At 34.8% G+C, this 17,831-nt stretch overlaps 1 protein-coding gene across 1 annotated transcript in view; it reads left to right on the top strand.

The window, feature by feature from the left end:
• LOC149797328 (uncharacterized) overlaps positions 1-17,831 on the top strand; it is a 95,069-nt gene that overhangs the window by 58,115 nt on the left and 19,123 nt on the right. Inside the window, exon 4 of the mRNA XM_089962054.1 lies at positions 806-880. Coding sequence (XP_089818180.1) covers positions 806-880 — 75 coding nt within the window. The remainder of the gene's footprint in view (positions 1-805; positions 881-17,831) is intronic.

Raw genomic sequence — 17,831 nt, 5'->3', positions numbered from 1 at the left:
CGGCGGACACAGCAGCTGTATGGCTTATTTACTAAATTAAATTGAGATGATTACTTATGTAAGATCTTTTATGTATAATGTCTGAGACAATCACATAATAAGAACCATTGGCCTTCCTAAGTAAAACATGGGTACAAAACGTGTGAGACATTCCATATGGCTAACTAATCATTCTTCTCGATGCATTAAACGTCTTTTATCACCATAAATCTAATATTTCATTTCATATCATTTTAAATTACATATCGCTATATGTGTCAAACTTTATACTGCATCATTCCATATAGTCTAGTTGCAAGAACTTGCATCGTGATACATTTCCGAATCTAGCTGCCTTCATTGATGTGTTCCATATTTATGAAGAAATGCGTTCAGTCTTGAGCCTCATTTCATCTAAAATCCTTTCGCAATACCACAAATACGCCCTGCAAGTTTGCCCTTTTGTCAATTTATTCATTCAAACCGTTTAAATCGAATTATAATTTCATATATGATCGAAAATGTATATATTTTGTTTCTTTGTACCGAATGTGTAAATAAATTGTGATCAAGCGAATTAAATATTTTTTACTGACAATAAAACTTATCATTTTGCGTTTTGTTAAGTACCACCACTAAAACCCTGGATTTCTTTCATTTCCTTTCATCTTGTGTACATTTGTGGCATACTATTTTTCATTATTTCCATTCAAACTTACTATCACAACTTACTTGTTTCTGGGAGTAATGTGACTTTAAATATCATTTTAAATAAAGTGACGAAAGATGATCATATTGTCTTAATCATTGTTGATTTTATTTCTAGGCTTAGACAGCACTTTTAGGATAACCTGCACGAATGATTCCTCTATGATTACGAGTGAAGCTGATACAAAATATGGTGAGCTTTTTATTTCCTTTATCGGTTTTGGCATATTGAGTAAAGTTACGGTAAAACCAGTCTAAACGAACATTGGATTTCTAAGGTGTTTTGCTCTTATCGAATATATTTTTAAAGTAATACTTTCTCACCTTTATATTCAGTTATTTGTTCCTGTTTGCATTAGACGAACGTATATTTTATTTCAACAAAATACATCATCTCGCGTCAATCGTTGCTATTTAATACACATAGAGGACTGAGTAAACGATCCCTAAATAATACCGTAATCACATGGTTATTTTCCTTTGTGGCATGATTTATTTATATATGTAAATACATTTTTTCAGTGATTTCTACGTGACTTTGCATTCGTAGATTAATATGACAATATCAAATATTTGAATTCATTATTATTATGTAAAATGCACTTGTAACAATTTATATTTTTCATCCGTTATTGCTAAATTCTTAACACAATTCTTCGTTATCTATCATATTCACAAGCATTTAATAGTCAAACACCTTGTTATAACCCCAAAATTGTGTTTCTACCATGTATGACCATACAGCTACTTTCTAAGTATATACCTGTTTGCTTTTAAATACTTAATCTGGCGTTCTATGCAGCTGATCAATCCGTATTTCCGTACCACACAAGAAGATTGGAACTACTTAAATTTCTTTTTTTTTACGTCCGTGCGTAGAAAAGTTTAAACACACTGAATCGAGCTTGTATCGATCTAAAAGCAAAACATATTAATCAAGCGTAAAATAGTGGTCATGTAAACAAAACAAAAACAAAAACCCACAAAAAGCAAAACAAAATAAAAACAAAAACAAACTGTGGAATAGTTGATGCTGTGGCAATATACTGAATGTATATGTAAGACAAAGAAAGCAAAAACTCTTTAAAAGCTTGAGAGAACATTTTAATGTGTGGATATACAGACGATGAACACAATATGCCATTAGTTTCATACAGATCCACTGAACGCTGTTAGACATTATTTCAGACTTTCACATGATTCTCTTGTACACTACACCAGGCTACAAGTTATAAGGAGAACTAACTCTGCCAAAGGCTGTAGGAACACAGAGATATGTCGATATGCGCAGTTTTAGATAATGACCATAACATTTCCGAGGTTCTCACGATTCACTGAAAATTCTGATATTAGATGCTTTCACAAACTTTATCATATAATGCATTCAACTGAGGTAATAAAGGACAAGGCTCATATACAATTGCGGGAACAAAGTGATTTGTTGATATGCTTCCGGCAATGGCCATAACATTTTACGGCAGTCTTACACTGTCACTTCTAGGTGTGTGAAACCTAATAAATTTAATTGTATTCGTTATTGACGCATCAGGTAATCCAGAAACATTGTGTTGTATACATTATATACAATTGTACAAATCGGAAACAGAACCTTATGCACCTGTTATGTATATTATTTAATCCCCGTTGTATTTTTAATTATTATCCATGATTTTATGTTGCACTTATGATGGTCACTTGTAACCATAGTATTTAAAAGGCATTTGAGTTAAAGGCCAGTCTTATTTACAATTTGGCGTGGTTTTACCATTAGATTGATTACATCCTGTTATGATATGAATAAGATCATTTTACAATTTCACTTTCATATCGTAGATTCATAAAACAAATTGTTGGAAATGCTAAACTTGCTGGGTTTGCTTCTTTCTGTTACAAAGTTTAAGACCATAGAGTCGTAACTAAGGCTGGACTCTCCGTTTGATTATATAGGGAGGCCATATGGAAAGTAATTTTGTTTTCCGTTAAAAAACATTTATCATTACAGGGTGAAGCACAAACTTATTTAAGGTAATATTGATCATTTCGTGTTGGCAAGATCCAGTTAAGGGCATCTCTTGAATGATTCTAGTTGGTTAAAAAAAAATATTTGGTACGTGTCTGATCTTATATTCTTTCTAGTTACTGGTCTGTGTACACCCTTGCACAATTACGTTGTATCTTTTGTAGTTCTCGAAAAGTTGATATTTTCTATGTCTGCATAATTGGAAATACTTGCACTGGACTAACATTCGCGTAATCTTTAAAAGCCCTCGTAAGCAGTAATAGTATTATAATTGCTGATAAAAGTCTTACAATTTCTATATTTTCTTCGACGATTTGAGAATCTCTTGAAACATGAGGTAAAGAAAAGCAATATACCTTCCGAAAATATGACTTATTTCACCTGTAGTAGCAGTACAGATTCAAGAAAAGAGAAAGGGAGCAGTTTGATAAACATCTTTGTATTTGTCATGATTGAGAATAAAAGTTTGCTACATTTTCGGTCCGAGAAAGATAAATATTATTTATTAAATGATTTTGAAGCAAATCCTAGTACAGGTTACACAAAACGAAGAAAAGCTAAAGGGATTATAAATCATGTACTTATTCTCGCAACTCTACACGTTGCATTTTTACCACTCATAACACCCAATGCAATGACCGTGTTAACCTCTAAATCTAAGTTAAGACACTTGACTTTTATGCTATCGTATATTTGTACCTTGCACTCTGTGATGTTGTATCGCTCTAATAAAATCATTCATAATTTAATCAACTTTCATCAACCTAAAATGAATTTCCTTTAGTGTGGCTCCGTCTTTGTCTGTCGATCGTAATATGGGATAAAAGTGTTAACTTACGCCAAACGGTGGTGCATGTGACTTAAGCTGTCCCATTTAAAAGTATCAAATAAACAACATAGGCATAGCACTAGTACATGTATAACAGACGTTTTACCATATTTAGTCATCATTGTTTGATTCATGTCGTACCCTTTTGAGTTTCAGGATCAGTTCTAAGATCTGTGTAAATTTCACAAGAAGTAGAGTTTTCTTGCGTTTGTCTTTTAACATAGAAGTACGATAATTCTTAGGTCAACTAACACTCATGATGATTTTACTGTGTATGTATTTACTTATTAATTGAGTCTAGTAGTATTCATTGCGTTGTTAGATAAAATAACTAAAACTGGCTCAAAGAACATGATGGACCAGCTTAAGGATATTTTCTGTATCTATTCTAGATGGTGAATCTATTGTAATGTTAATGTTAGACGTCCTCTTCATAAACATGCTTTAATTCACTGTACGAGCTCAAATTAATGATTTGTTGTTGTTGTTGTTGTTGTAGGGTTTAACGCCATTTTTCAGCAAATGATAGGCTATACATGGCGGCCAGTATTAATGGTGGATGAAGAACCCGAGAAAACCACGGAAAGAACCACCGACCCACGAGAAGCTACTAGCAACCTTTCTCACATACCCACATTGGCTGAATCCGAGACTCGAACCCACGCAGCAAGAGGTGAGATGACAGTGATCCGTAACGGAGAGCTCGTTAGTCCACTCGGCCACTCAAATTAATGAAGCATGGTAAATTGTAATAATCATTTTCTTCATTTTGATTGCTATTTGTTACTATTAATTTTATGATTTTTTAAAAATACTTTTATCGTACACATTGTCTGCAAGTCGATTTAATTTATCTGTCTCAATTTGTACTTTTTTAATGGTGTAATACCTATCATGATTAATTGACCGTGTTTTAACAATATCAAACCCAAACAGCAATTGTACAGACACCTATCAAGTATATACATTTGATCTGACTTAGGCTTTGCGGCACATACTTGCTCTTCCTTTTATTCTAATCTTAGTCTTTGCACCGTCACTCGAATTTTTGATTAATGTTCTGCTCTGCTTTTTTCAATTATTGTCAACGTTTTCTAAAATGTTTTCTATGTTCAACTCTAAGATGAATTTTCATTTGTCGTGAAACAACGCGTTTGGGTGATTTATAAAAGTAGAGTCGTCGTAATATTTTAATATACCAAAACATCTATTTATTTTGCAACAAAACTAATAGCATATCCATCTTACGAGACTATGATTTAAAGATAAAAATTAAGTTATTGAATATCATCATTTAGCTAATTGCTTTTCCTAAGAACTTGTTCGCTTGTTCATCGATAACGTCGAACGATAACAGTAGTTCAATTTAATACTAAAAAGATGCATTGAAAATATATTACACAAATATGTGAAAGAAAAATGATATTTCAGATATGATAGACTTTAAGATATGAATGAAGTGGAAGAAACAAAGCAAATAATATTTTAAACATGCATGAGACAAAAGGTAACACAAGAATAAATATGTCTAGTTTTGTATATAGGAAAATGATTTTAAAGAACAATGTAGCATATTGACAGTTGTTTTGTTACAAGAAGGATTCAATTTCTATTTGGTCGCCCTTTTTACTAACTACAGAGGTTACCGCAATGCCTGCATAGTATAAAATTTGGATTTAGTGTTGTTGAATGCAAGTTCATCAATCAATGAAATGTAACAAAGTGAATGAAAAAAATACAGTTTCGGAGCTTTGAAAAGGATATTTGAAATTGTGTACAAACAAGAGCAAGCAGGAATAATTTCAGTAAACTCAAAGTTACATTGTCTAAGTACATTTTATTCTCTACTTGAAAGGAAACATCATTTTAGGATTATCCAAGTAACAAAATTACCTTTAATCAAACGGACATACATGCATTAAATATTTGTTTGTAAAGTAACATAGAGAAAGTCGATTAAGATGAACACAAAAGGTAAGAAGAATAGTCATGTTTTTAGAGTGTTCATAGACTACACCCATCTTCTCGTTCATAACTTTCATTTACATATGCAGGTATTTCCTTTCTGCTCTCTATATGTTTGCGTTTCCTTAAAGTAAGACATATATTACAATACGATCGGTACGCGTAATAAATGTGCGTGTTTAGTATAACACACAACTATATCGCGATTTAAGCAAATTTTCATAGAGACCATTGAACTAGAAATTGATGATACCTTTAAATCCTTATAGGTCAGAGAACGACAACGATGACAACTTTGTTATCTATAGTGCCAACTTTGCTATCACCAAAACCTTCCTCTTATACACATGGTCTTACGTTTGCTGACAATATTATAGGCTCAACCTCAGTTGTGTCCGGTGATGAGGCAAAATATAAATTACTACCTGATACATTGATAATTAGTGTTGGCTCAAATTTACTAAATGTGTTGCAATGATAACCTATACAAACACACATACATACAGACAGTGAAGCTAAATATAGCTGCTTGCAAAGCCAACAAAATTAGCAGCTGATGAGAGCCGGTAGCTGGTTTTGTCATTCACAGTTTTATTTTTCAATGGGGTGAACGTGCCCAAAGTAGTTAATCTCCAAGACATATATGTCTCATGGTCCGCTGTATTGCCCATCCTGATTGCTGGAACAATTTCCTTTCCCCATGTATTATAAAGTCTACCCTTGCTGCATTTCTTAAACCCTTGCAGATTTGTTACTCGATCCCGAGTTTTCGGTATTTCGCCAGCTTACATTTTGTCATAAGCCTCCTCTTTGCCATATTTCCAGGGTAGCCTGCGTAATTAATGGATCTAGATCTTGATATAATTAGTATGTATGATCCAAGTCAGTCATGTTTGGGGAGTCTTTCATCTACTACGAACTTTTTCTCCTGGTCTCCTTTGCAACACTCTATGTTCGCCTTATACTTTAGCGATTGTTAAACGGATTATTCGATTATTCTCAAGCTTTTAAATCTGTCTAAATTCGTTTCAGATGAAAATATCAAAGAATATATCTTAGAATACATTCGTTTTGCCTGTTGCACTTTGATGAAATTATGAAAAATTTTAACGTACAACATTATTTAACAAACTGACATGGGGGCAAACATTTAGTTTGTTAGTTTTAAAGCTTGACAAAAGTTGACTAAACCCTAAACATTTATATTCAGGATTTTAATTGGTCCATTTTTATGTAATTGTAAAGCAGAGGTTACTCACTCTCTCAGTATATTTGAACGGGAATTGGGAATAAGATACAAAATTCACAAGTTTCCAGTTTGTACTTCAGTGTCACAACCTACGAAAAAGACCTGTCAAAAATGCATATTTAATTCTTACTAATACGTTCTGTAAACCACACTCACTGTTTCTGTAGTTCTTACTGGGATGAACTCGGAGAAGTGGATTGATTGTTTAACGTCAGGCTCGTTACTTCTACTTCACTCGCAAATAATGGCTTATGATGATGAACTTCAAGAATCGAAACTATATCATTTGTACGGACTTTGCCTTTGTAGAATGCTGTTTGTATCATGCATTCTGTAGTCTTTTTTAATCAACCGTTGCAATTAGGGCAATATATAAACATTGGTTTCAAAATCCCCAATTAATATCTTCCAATTTATTTACAGGGTGTAACGTATCCGCACCTGTCCCATAACACGAAACAGTTATGTCAATCAGTTTGGTTTTTCAAACGTGTATTTTCCTTCCTGAATGTGAACACTATATCCTGTGTTCAACATTTATTTCTTTACTCTAGACTCAGACGTTGCAATACTCGATACCATGACCACTTTCGTTAGAAGGGTCAGTTCTTCTGGAGTACATCACATACTGCAATGATACGATTAATTATAAAAATTTACCCGACATGGTTACATGTCGGTGTATTGGAGAGACGACTGATGTGTAAAATATGTCCGCATATGTTCAATCAGGGGTCTAGATAAACGTTCAATAAAACTGGCTTTGAATTCAAGATTGTCAGCAGGTAAAATATAAATGTATCTTTTTTATCCAATTTTTTTTAGAACGGCTTGGTGGAGAAATTAGGTGTTTTGTCCATTGACCTTCTCGTTGGATTTTGACCAATTTTGTTCGAGATAATTATTAAAGCTTGTACTAGCTTTGTGTGTCAAAGAGACCATCCAAGCCTATTTATAAAACAGACCAATGATATGAAGCAAATATTTGTAACCTTGACTGAGCTATGCTAAATCAGATACTCCTGCTAAATCGGTTTGCCATTGATGGCCGAGTCTTAATAATTTGGCATAACTTCTTGGAATGTTTCGTTGAATGGATTTGAGCAACGTATACATCTATCGTTCATATAGTCACAGTTTTACATCTAATATGCGCAGACAGTTTGGGGTAGACATTTGAGTTTGTGTACTACTTGAATAGTTTAAGGCGTTGCAGTAATTGCCCATACCGTTGCAAATGATTTGGATTCTACCAAATTTGTTTGATCCATCACCTATTGCAAATCATGCTGTAAGTGTGACATCTCAATGAGATTAGGAATAAGGAGTAAGTGAGGTATTCCTTGTTCGTACCAACAGTGGAGTTCCGTCCATGTCTTGCATGGTACTACAGTTTACATTCGCCCTTTCATAAGGTTCATGTGTGCAGGTGTAATATCATTTTAGAAATGTCTGTCCCGATCATGCTCACCTCAGTGATTATCATAACTTAATTTCAAGTAATGATCATAACAAGGAACAGCAGTTTTTAACAAGGGACATATCACCTGTGCAAGAAATCATCCTTTATGAACAAACACGTTTTTCGTTTGACTGACTGGAATTGTCTTTTTCACTATTTGACGAAAAACATTACAATGTCGTCCTAATCGTATTTATCTGTCTTGGTCAAATAAACAGTTCCTAAGGTTCGTTTTGAATTTCTTGTTCTCATACAAGCATTGGCTCTGGTGATTACGAACAGGAATCACAATCTTAGACTTAATGAGGAGGTAAACGAAATTGATTATCCATGTCATTCTTATAGTAATGCATAACGCAATAGCCACTCTCTATAACACCACGCGATACGTTGTCGAACACAACTGAACAAACGTGTTTTGCTTGAATCTTTAATAGTTTTGTCTTTCTGTAGCAAAATGTTTACGGTGAAACAAAGTTCATATCTTATTTTTAAATTACACACGTCCTTGTTACATTCAGCAACTTCTTATGTCCAAACATGTTTAATTCAAGACTTTACTAATCATGTACATCGTTCTAGTCGTAAATCGCGTATGTGTAGTCTAATATGTACACACGTCTTCCTAATTATGAGAGGAAGATAAAGTGTGACAATTACATTCTTTACACAGGATGAGAGAAGTAGTATTAATCAGCAATCAAACAATTTTTAACATACTAATTCCTTCGTGCGGAAAGTCCGGTTGTATTGTCCTTTAAACATCTATGACAGACAATCTGGCGGTAAATGATATTCAAGAAATTCAGTTACTAACATACTCACAAAAAGTAGTCCTCATTTTAAAGAAATCGTATCGTGTTGTGGAATCAGTTCTTTCAGTGCACTTGGCAATCCTCTAAATTTTGATTCGAATCAATGATTTTCTCTATGAGGTTAGGTGCAACACTAACCGTAGAACCCGTGGCTTGCGGAATATTAGAAGGTGTTTAGAAGTCTTTATAATTACTGGCATAAAAGATCTCTTTCCGATTATAACACATTCTTGGTCAGTCACCGTGAGCTTATCGATGAAGGTGCCTTAGCTTAAGATATGATTTGCTACAATTTCAACACAGATAAAAGTCCAATACTGTGAAACGAATATAGAGACTGTATAGGAAACTAATTGTGATCTGAGTCCTGGCAGGATTATATCCCTAGAAGTTTATATTGGTATAAAAATGTATTATTAAAGATATAGGCATGTCAATGAGTTTGCTAAACCGTTGCTTTGAGAAACGAGTGAATAGCTACATGAGCCACATTCAACGTTCAGGTTAAGCTGTATCTTCATATTTTCATTAGTGGAGCTTCTCGAAACAAATGAAACACTGTACTTGGTTTCAAGATCAAAGTGGATAAATGTTGCTTTCGTTAAAGATTTGGGAGTATTTCATCTCAGATATTTAGAGCATTACGTTTTGAACGTTTGGGATCATGCAACAAAACAAAAAAGAGCTAGCAAAACCATGGGATACCTATACCCTAGTATGATCGATGATTTTTGATGAGCTCAGGTTCGGGCTATCAACAGTGGTTTGTAAGCGCATTGATGGCATCAGTAAATGGCCACACAGAAGACATCGCTTGCAATAGTAGAGCAAGAGTGTGGTGCATCACTCTTGTCGCTGGGCACAAAATCAGTTTCCTAGCAGGACACAGCAGTGCATGCGACGGGATGGAACTTAAGAGAGTGGATCAATCCCATGGTTTTATGTCGAATGCATCGTTCACAGTAGGAGCCAATTCTGAAAATGAACTTTCCGTCGTGTAAGAAAATGCATGCAATCACACATACACACAAACATACACACATATATATATCTCTGTGTGTGTCTGAGTGGCATATTGAATATATATATATATTGAATTTTTTCAGCCTGGTTAGGTAAATTTATGTTTTCGTTTGGAATGCTGACTAAAAGATCAAGTTTGTTTTTTCAAAAAGTTTAATCAAATTGCATTTTCAATCCAAAATGGAAACCCTCGAATAAAAGAAATTTGGAGCTGCAGCACTCCAAAAGGCTGAGGCTCAACATCGGGTGGAAACAGAAACGGTCTCAGGTGTTCGGGCGTTATAAACGATCTTACTGATCTTCCCTTGGGTCTTGCTAGAGGTGATAATAAATATCAAGTTAATGTTTGTGTACATTTGGTCCTCCCAAATATACAAAAATTCAGGTCTGAATGACCCGCTAAAATATCTTTGGGGACAAGATAGGGTGGCCTAACATCCTATTTATGTATTAAATTAGTATTGTCAAAATTGTTTTTCGAGCAAAAATTAATACCTTAGGCATTTGGTGACCTTGTGCATTTGGGGAATACTTTTAGCCCTTAAAATAGTTGTTTTAGTTCATGTTAGGTTCTCTTAGATCTGTATAAAAATTGGGACTGCGACTCGTAGGCTGGATGGAAAGAAATGACTGGTCTTGATAGACGCGCTGTTCTAGCAGTAAACTGCCTATTACAGCTGCAAAGGGTACAGGGCATTCGAGTTACCTTTACCTCCTTTTTGGTGTTGATGTCTGCTTTCTTGATCCGTTGTTTTCGTAGGCCTGTTCTATTTTTCTTGTAAATGAGACCTTTTGCTGTATATTATTTGTCAAAATCATCTATGAAAATGTTCATCACAGTTCTTCAAGTTGTATCTCCATTAGCTGATTCAAGACAAATTGGCGAGTTTCATTAAAACAATCAGAGCGGCCCTCTTCCACTGTCACCGGGGATATGCTGCTTGACACGGGTGGGGTTTCCTTACACTGTTTCATGTCTTGATTGCTGTTTGGCTCTTGGACCAACGTTTCAAGCGCAGCCTTTGCCTTTTGCCTGGCACCTTCTGCTTACTTCGCAATTTCGTATGTGGTGATGAAATTGTTGTTTCTGACGCTAGAAGTGACTACTGGGCTATTTGCTCTCCTTGCGATGTCTCGGACCAGATGCCCGCCAACTGGGTATGCAATCACCGCGTAGATTATATTCTTTCTTGCTTCACTGTACCTCTCCTTTTTCTCGGGGTCTCCTTCTTCGACGATTTTATCTTGAAGTAAATTTCTCCAAAATCAGGAAAAGAGTTCTCCTTTTCTCCTGTGCCCTCAGACCAAAGCCTGATGCAGTTTTAAAGCCCGACCTCCTCAATGCATTCAGTGTTTGAAGGGGGATCATGATGTCCATCGCTAGCGTTTTCTTTTCCATCTAATTAGGTCGTATGCTCTGTGGAGAATGAATGTATAAATCAGTGAATGCGGTACAACTCGATTACGTATACGATTTTATATTATCGAAGCTTGCGTACATGGTACATTTGTAATGAGTGTTTATTCCGTAACGGCAGGATATTTAATTAGTCGTCTAGGAGGGTATCTATCCTTTCTTCCATATGCATTTATGCATACAAATGAATGTTTTTAATTATAGTCCTCCTCTGGGGCCATAGTCCCCCCCCCGTGACTGCTGGTAATGAGAGGGACTTGAACCTGTTGTATCTCATTAACAAACTGTATCCATGCAGTATCCGACATCAGGCGAGAATGAGCTAGCCCATATGATGTGACCCCGGTTCCGTAATATTCGCACATCTGGTCACCTGCTGATTAGACGAGTGGGAATCATATTGCACTTTTGAATTTGATGGTACGAGGTACGAAATGGACGAAAGGAGCTGGGCTGGAGACTTGAAATGCCAGTCATACTGATGTCAAATCCTGCCCAGTCACTGACTCTTACTATTCTCTATTACCAGTTATGTGTTAACCACAATCGTAATTAGAGTCACACATTAATAACTTTACATTTTCCAATGCTTATAATTTGGTATTTGGTGTACAGAGTGTACCTCCAAATTACAAATGTCTAATATTGGTCAATGTGACCAATCGAATTTTTATACGTCAAGTCAGGTAATGTGATAGGTTTAATTTAGAACGGTGCATCAAGGATCATTATATATTCATCGAGTGCATGTTTCATGCCAAATTGAAACCTCTTAATATGATTGAGCATTAAAAAGGGCTGAGGTTACACCACAGAAGGCGGGAATATCAGATGGTAAATGTATTTTGGACCTTTGGTCATCCCTTGTATTCAAATATGGCTACTACTATGTCGCCCACCACCATTCGGTCCCATTGATTATGTATTTCAATTGGTTTAACCTGCATATAACGGACTTTGTATTCATCATCTGCATCATCAGTTTTTAAGGCTAGGATTGCATAGGGGCGGTCCAGGAACTTTCGCCCTAAAGTGCTGACATGGACAAAAGGCTCTTTGGCTTCTGCATCTTTCCTTTCAAATCTTTTGTTCAGGCAACTTCGCAGTAATATTTCATGTGCGCTGTAAGGACTGATCTTAACATTTCGACGTGCTTGGTCGTTATTTCATTATTTTCAAGTAGATGTATTAAGCCCCACTTTTGATGTGGTCAACGATGGAGTTGACTATCTCTGCCCGTTTTTGTACGTCTGTCTTTCTGTTAGATGTCCTCTCTTGGCTTTGGTTCTATCCTCACTAGCCTGGCTGTAAATTAGCCGTTGTTTAATTGAGCCTATTGATGGCCCTGTTGTTGTATCAGCTGTTATCGTTGTTATCTCTGCTGTTTGAGTTGATGTTGTCATACTCTTGATTGGTTCATGAAATGTGGTTTATTTAACTCTTTGGTTTCTTCACTGCATGTCATCGATATTGATGTAGCTGTTGTTGCTAATATCGTTTATAATATAGCGACTATTGTTACTGTTGTATTCTCTGATCTTGCACACATACTAGACGTAGTCTGGTTAGTTATACTCTTAGTATCGGTCAGTGTTGAAACTTTATATTGGATCGTAGTTGATTTTGCTGTAGCTCTTTTGGTTGCGCATGTTGTTCCTTTAATTATTATTTCAATAGTTTTGTTAGTATTTCCATCTTTCTGGGTGTCCTTGATTGCATCAGTCCATTTGTCTTCATATTGTTTATTGATTGACACCTCACTACCATTAAGTGAGGCCTCTGGAGTAATGTCACCGGCTTAGCTGAAGCTGTTCACAGTTGCAATGTAGAGCAGTCTTCCCTACTTTTATGAACTGGGGTTTGTGTGTCCTATTCTGCATTGTAGGTGTAGAAAAAGACGGGAGAGACATGCGATGTCGATTGGGAACTCGAGCTTGTAGCTTGTTCACCCCGTTTCGAATGATATTAGAAATTTCTGTTCAGTATTTTATCGAATTCTCTCTGAATAATTGGTAGCTTAATTTATCAAAAAATTGATTGATTACATAAAAATTCCAAGGATATTTTGAATTTAAAGCACTAGAGCAATTTTCAAACGTATTAACAAATATTACAAAACTAGTTATTTACTTTCATACCAAAATGTATAGCATATGATTAGAGTCAGAACTCTGTGGTCTTACAAGTAGATAATCAAACAATGACGGATTACATAATACATCATGGACCACATATATACCCGTCGTGTTTGCAAAAGTATATTCACCAGAATTGGAATCCAGGCATACTTGCCTGTTGGCTTTTCTAAGTGACGTCTTCTTAATAAGTTAAAAAAGTGTACGCCCTAATGCAATTATTTGGCGATAGTCACGTGAGGTTTCTCGTTCAGTTGTTAATATGTGATCTGTGATACTTCAGTCTTGCAAATAAAGTAATATCAATCATATTTACATCTGAGTTACTGAGTTTATAGTAGTATTTGTATTTTTTCTCTCTGTGAACAATAAACACGAAGGACTAAAATCCGATATCTTTACTTCCCCTCGGTATATTCATCTCGGCAAGTAAGTCCCCCTTACTTAATATTGCTTTCTCATATTTCTCGATTAAAGCCAACGATAATGCTACGCTATTAGCTCTTAATGGCATTTAATAAGTTCAGTAACGTTTGGTTCTAAATAGCACCGGGTAAACCACGAATAGTCTCAAACAAAAGAGACGGGAACGGAATTGTATATCTTCCTTAGATTAACCTCTTCTGATAGGTCTATGCCCATTTTCTAAGTGTAAGTGCATTTTAAGAGAAACACAGGAGAACTAATCCCCTAACCCAGGTATGTGCAACTTCTTTCTTTGCGATGGCCGGATAGAGCGATTTCTTAAGCCACGCCCTATGCTGTAAATGAGTTGATAAAATCATGTCCGTGGCCGAAGGTTTCACATGCCCCCTAACTAAGCATATGGAAACTTCTGTTCCACTTTCTCCGGACTAAACACTGTCACCAAGCTCCTGTGGATAGATCAAATGTATTTTCCCTCGAAGAAGTTATGATTTATTTCTTGTTTGTTTCTACTGTGCAATAGAGAAGTTTATGTGCTGATGATACTTTCAACAATTGACCTGTGGGGAATGCTATAATTTTTCACTTCTATCCCCCAAAGAGTAGTAAATGAGCAATTTATGAACCTATACATTTTTACTTGTATCGACTTGACATTATATAGCACAAGCAATTATTTTAAAATTCAGATACAACAGAAAAATGTATGTGCTCGCAAAAACAATTTCTAGGATAAAGCAGATTGTTTGATATGTAGCAAGTAAAATTTAGTTCTGAGTCATAGTATTTAGCACCATAGTTGCCTATTATTATTATTATTATTATTATTATTATTATTTCATTTTATTAAAGAAATTGAACAATCATCAGATAATATTTGTGTTAACAAACCATGTGCAATATTTAAATATTGTCAGCAATACAACAATGCCTAGGATAGAAATGTTCACCAGTAATATAAATTTCCGTGAAACGATAATCGAAGGCTATCTACATTTTAGGATCCAGTGTAATAGTAAAGGAAACTGCAAGATCGGTAAATACAACTCCATCTGTTGCTAAGTATTTTTTCTTCATTTTATGGGCGTAATACATCAATATTGCACTATTTCCATAAAAGTCCGTAGAGATTAGTTAATTCAGATTTCAAGTGAATATAGATATATAATTATGATACTAACACTAGTTGCAGTTGGCTTGCAGGTTGATCTGTGTTAGCTAGCTAGATAGATGACATAAACCAGCAATTATGATTTGTGTGTTGAGATGTAAGTTTTATCCGAAACCTCGATCCAGTTGTAAAATCATGTGTAACAAATCTAGGATATGCGCCAATTGTATTGCGTCTCCGTTTATAGTTTTGTTAGATTTTAGTGTTTAGTTGTTTGATTATGTGAAGTCGTTGTTACGGAAATATTTCTCAACCCGAGTAATTAGCTAATTTCTAGGTACACACGTCATAATGTACTATACTCACGAGACCATATAAAAGCATGGATTAGTTAAGTAAAAAGATATATGTGTTTTGTAGCTTGAGAAGGGGTCAGAACTGCATAAAATGTTTCTGGTTTGCCTTTAACCAAATAGTTCCTGTCTTTTTTATAGGTGCTATTTGTTTGTGCCTTTCAGTGTGTAATATTCGTGACAGGGTGTTACGATTATATGGTCACAAACAAGGTAACAGAGAGAAATCAAATGAATTTTTGTAAAACTCAACAAACAATTTAATTATCAAAGTTATAAACGAAAATGCCGGTTGAACTTGCAGTATTATGAAGTGAATCCACACTAGTCCTTATAAAGTTCTTTGACAGTCGTAAATGAATCATAAGTTCCTTTTACATTTCAAAACCGGACATGTACTGGTCCACATAGACCTTTTAATTGTCTAGATGTCGTTTTCATGAATTACTTCGAATAATTTATAAGAGTTCCAGAATAATATTATATTTTAAAAATAATCATCACTTTCTATTTCCTCTGAACAGTCCAAACAAATGTTTTTCCTCTCAAATAATATCTAAGTACAAAATAAAACACGTCTGCATACTTACAACAGGAACACTATAATTGTGAATGACTCAAAAATCGAAATGAAACCGATTGCTTAATTCTCTCCTTATATACAGCCTTTATTGAAAATGTATTTTGCAATTGACCCCACCTGACAGAATAAACTACTCATTTTGCGTCGATTTGGCCAATTCAGGTGACCAATCCCAAGCATGTTAAACAATTATTCTAGAAACGCCGAAACCTCATCAGCGACTGAGGTTAAGCCATAAGCGCCATTTAAGTCTTATTATTAAGATTATTATTAATAATTGTCACCACACACGTAAAAGTGTATTTATCGATCCTATGCAACTACCACGCTCTTAAGATACTCGTGTCAATTAAGCAGAACTAAGTAAGAATATTTTGTATACATTAGAGCCATGAAGGAAACTTATAAAAACAGATAAAATCATGTACCAGGAATTACAGAAACATAGATATACATAAATCATGTGCTGATTCTTACCATGGAATAATTAGGAAGGAGTCATTCTTTTGAGATGTCTTTTATTGTGGTTGTGAAAGCAGTGTGAGTGCGAAAGGTGGTCTCCCTAAACACAGTAATGTATAGTAATGGAGAGTAATGGAGAGTAATGGGCTCTAATGGACAGTAATGGGCAATAATGGACAGTAATTGAGACGAAAATAATATACGATAAGAGAAATTACAGGAATGGAGTAAATTACTGGAACTAGTTTAATAAGATTTATATGCAGAAATTGATTATTATTTTTGTTCCATCACGATTGTTATTTACAATTTTACATTCCAGACCACATTAATCACTATCCCTCTGACTTTATCATTCTTTTATTCCTCTCATTTAAATCTACGTATGTATGTCAGCTGTCTTGACTTTTGTCGAGACCTCAAGCATGTATGTTCATTAATTATGCTTATAATGGAGTAAAACTGGTATGTTGAAAAACGTATGTCCAATCCTTTTGCTCTGTATACACACATGTGATCTTCTGGTGGAATCAAATATGTATAACAAAACAAAACATATATGTTGGCACTTGTGAACGGTATATACTAATCTATGTTATCAAATAATAACATAGAGTTGCATAGCTATGGAACTTAATACATTCATCATCTTATTTCTGTCTTCATTAAAGAGACTCCATTTAAGTGTTCGTTTTTTCAATAAAATTTATAAAAAAAATAGTAAACTGATTTCGATTGTAGGACTAATGGCTGAAACATTTAAATTGCATAAACACCTAAAACTAGTATAGTGTGCTTTCATTAAATGTCGCATTCACACCTGTTGCACGTGTTTTTGATGTCTTTGATGTTCACTTTGGCTGCACATAGAATCCAGTAAGTCGAGCAGGCAGTGTCATGCATGGCCTAACATAATTATCGTTTAACGACACACTGTGAGATGTAATGGTCATTGAACATTAATATAATTGAATAGAGGTATCAGCAATGTTATCTGTTACAGACTTGATTGATATATGATCAATAGTACTTGTTACCAACTTTCGCTAATGTTTAAACAGTGATTTTTAATGTAAATAATTGGCATCAAGATGAATAAGAATGAGAAGGCTCCAATATACATATATTCCTTATATAAGAAGGTTGCAGTCAAACCAAAAAAACATTTTTCTATTCACCGTGGTAAAATTTTCAATTTTGTGGAAGTTTGTGATATATTGGATATTATCAGAATGGTCAAATGAAAGAGCAAGAAACAGTTTCCTTGCGGTGACTGTAAGAAAGCTTGTTAGTC

The sequence above is a fragment of the Sinohyriopsis cumingii genome, chromosome 6, assembly GCF_028554795.1.
Source record: "Sinohyriopsis cumingii isolate HCF-2022 chromosome 6, ASM2855479v2, whole genome shotgun sequence".
In the NCBI taxonomy this organism is placed as follows: Eukaryota; Metazoa; Mollusca; class Bivalvia; order Unionida; family Unionidae; genus Sinohyriopsis; species Sinohyriopsis cumingii.
This window is presented reverse-complemented; position numbering and strand designations above follow the sequence as displayed.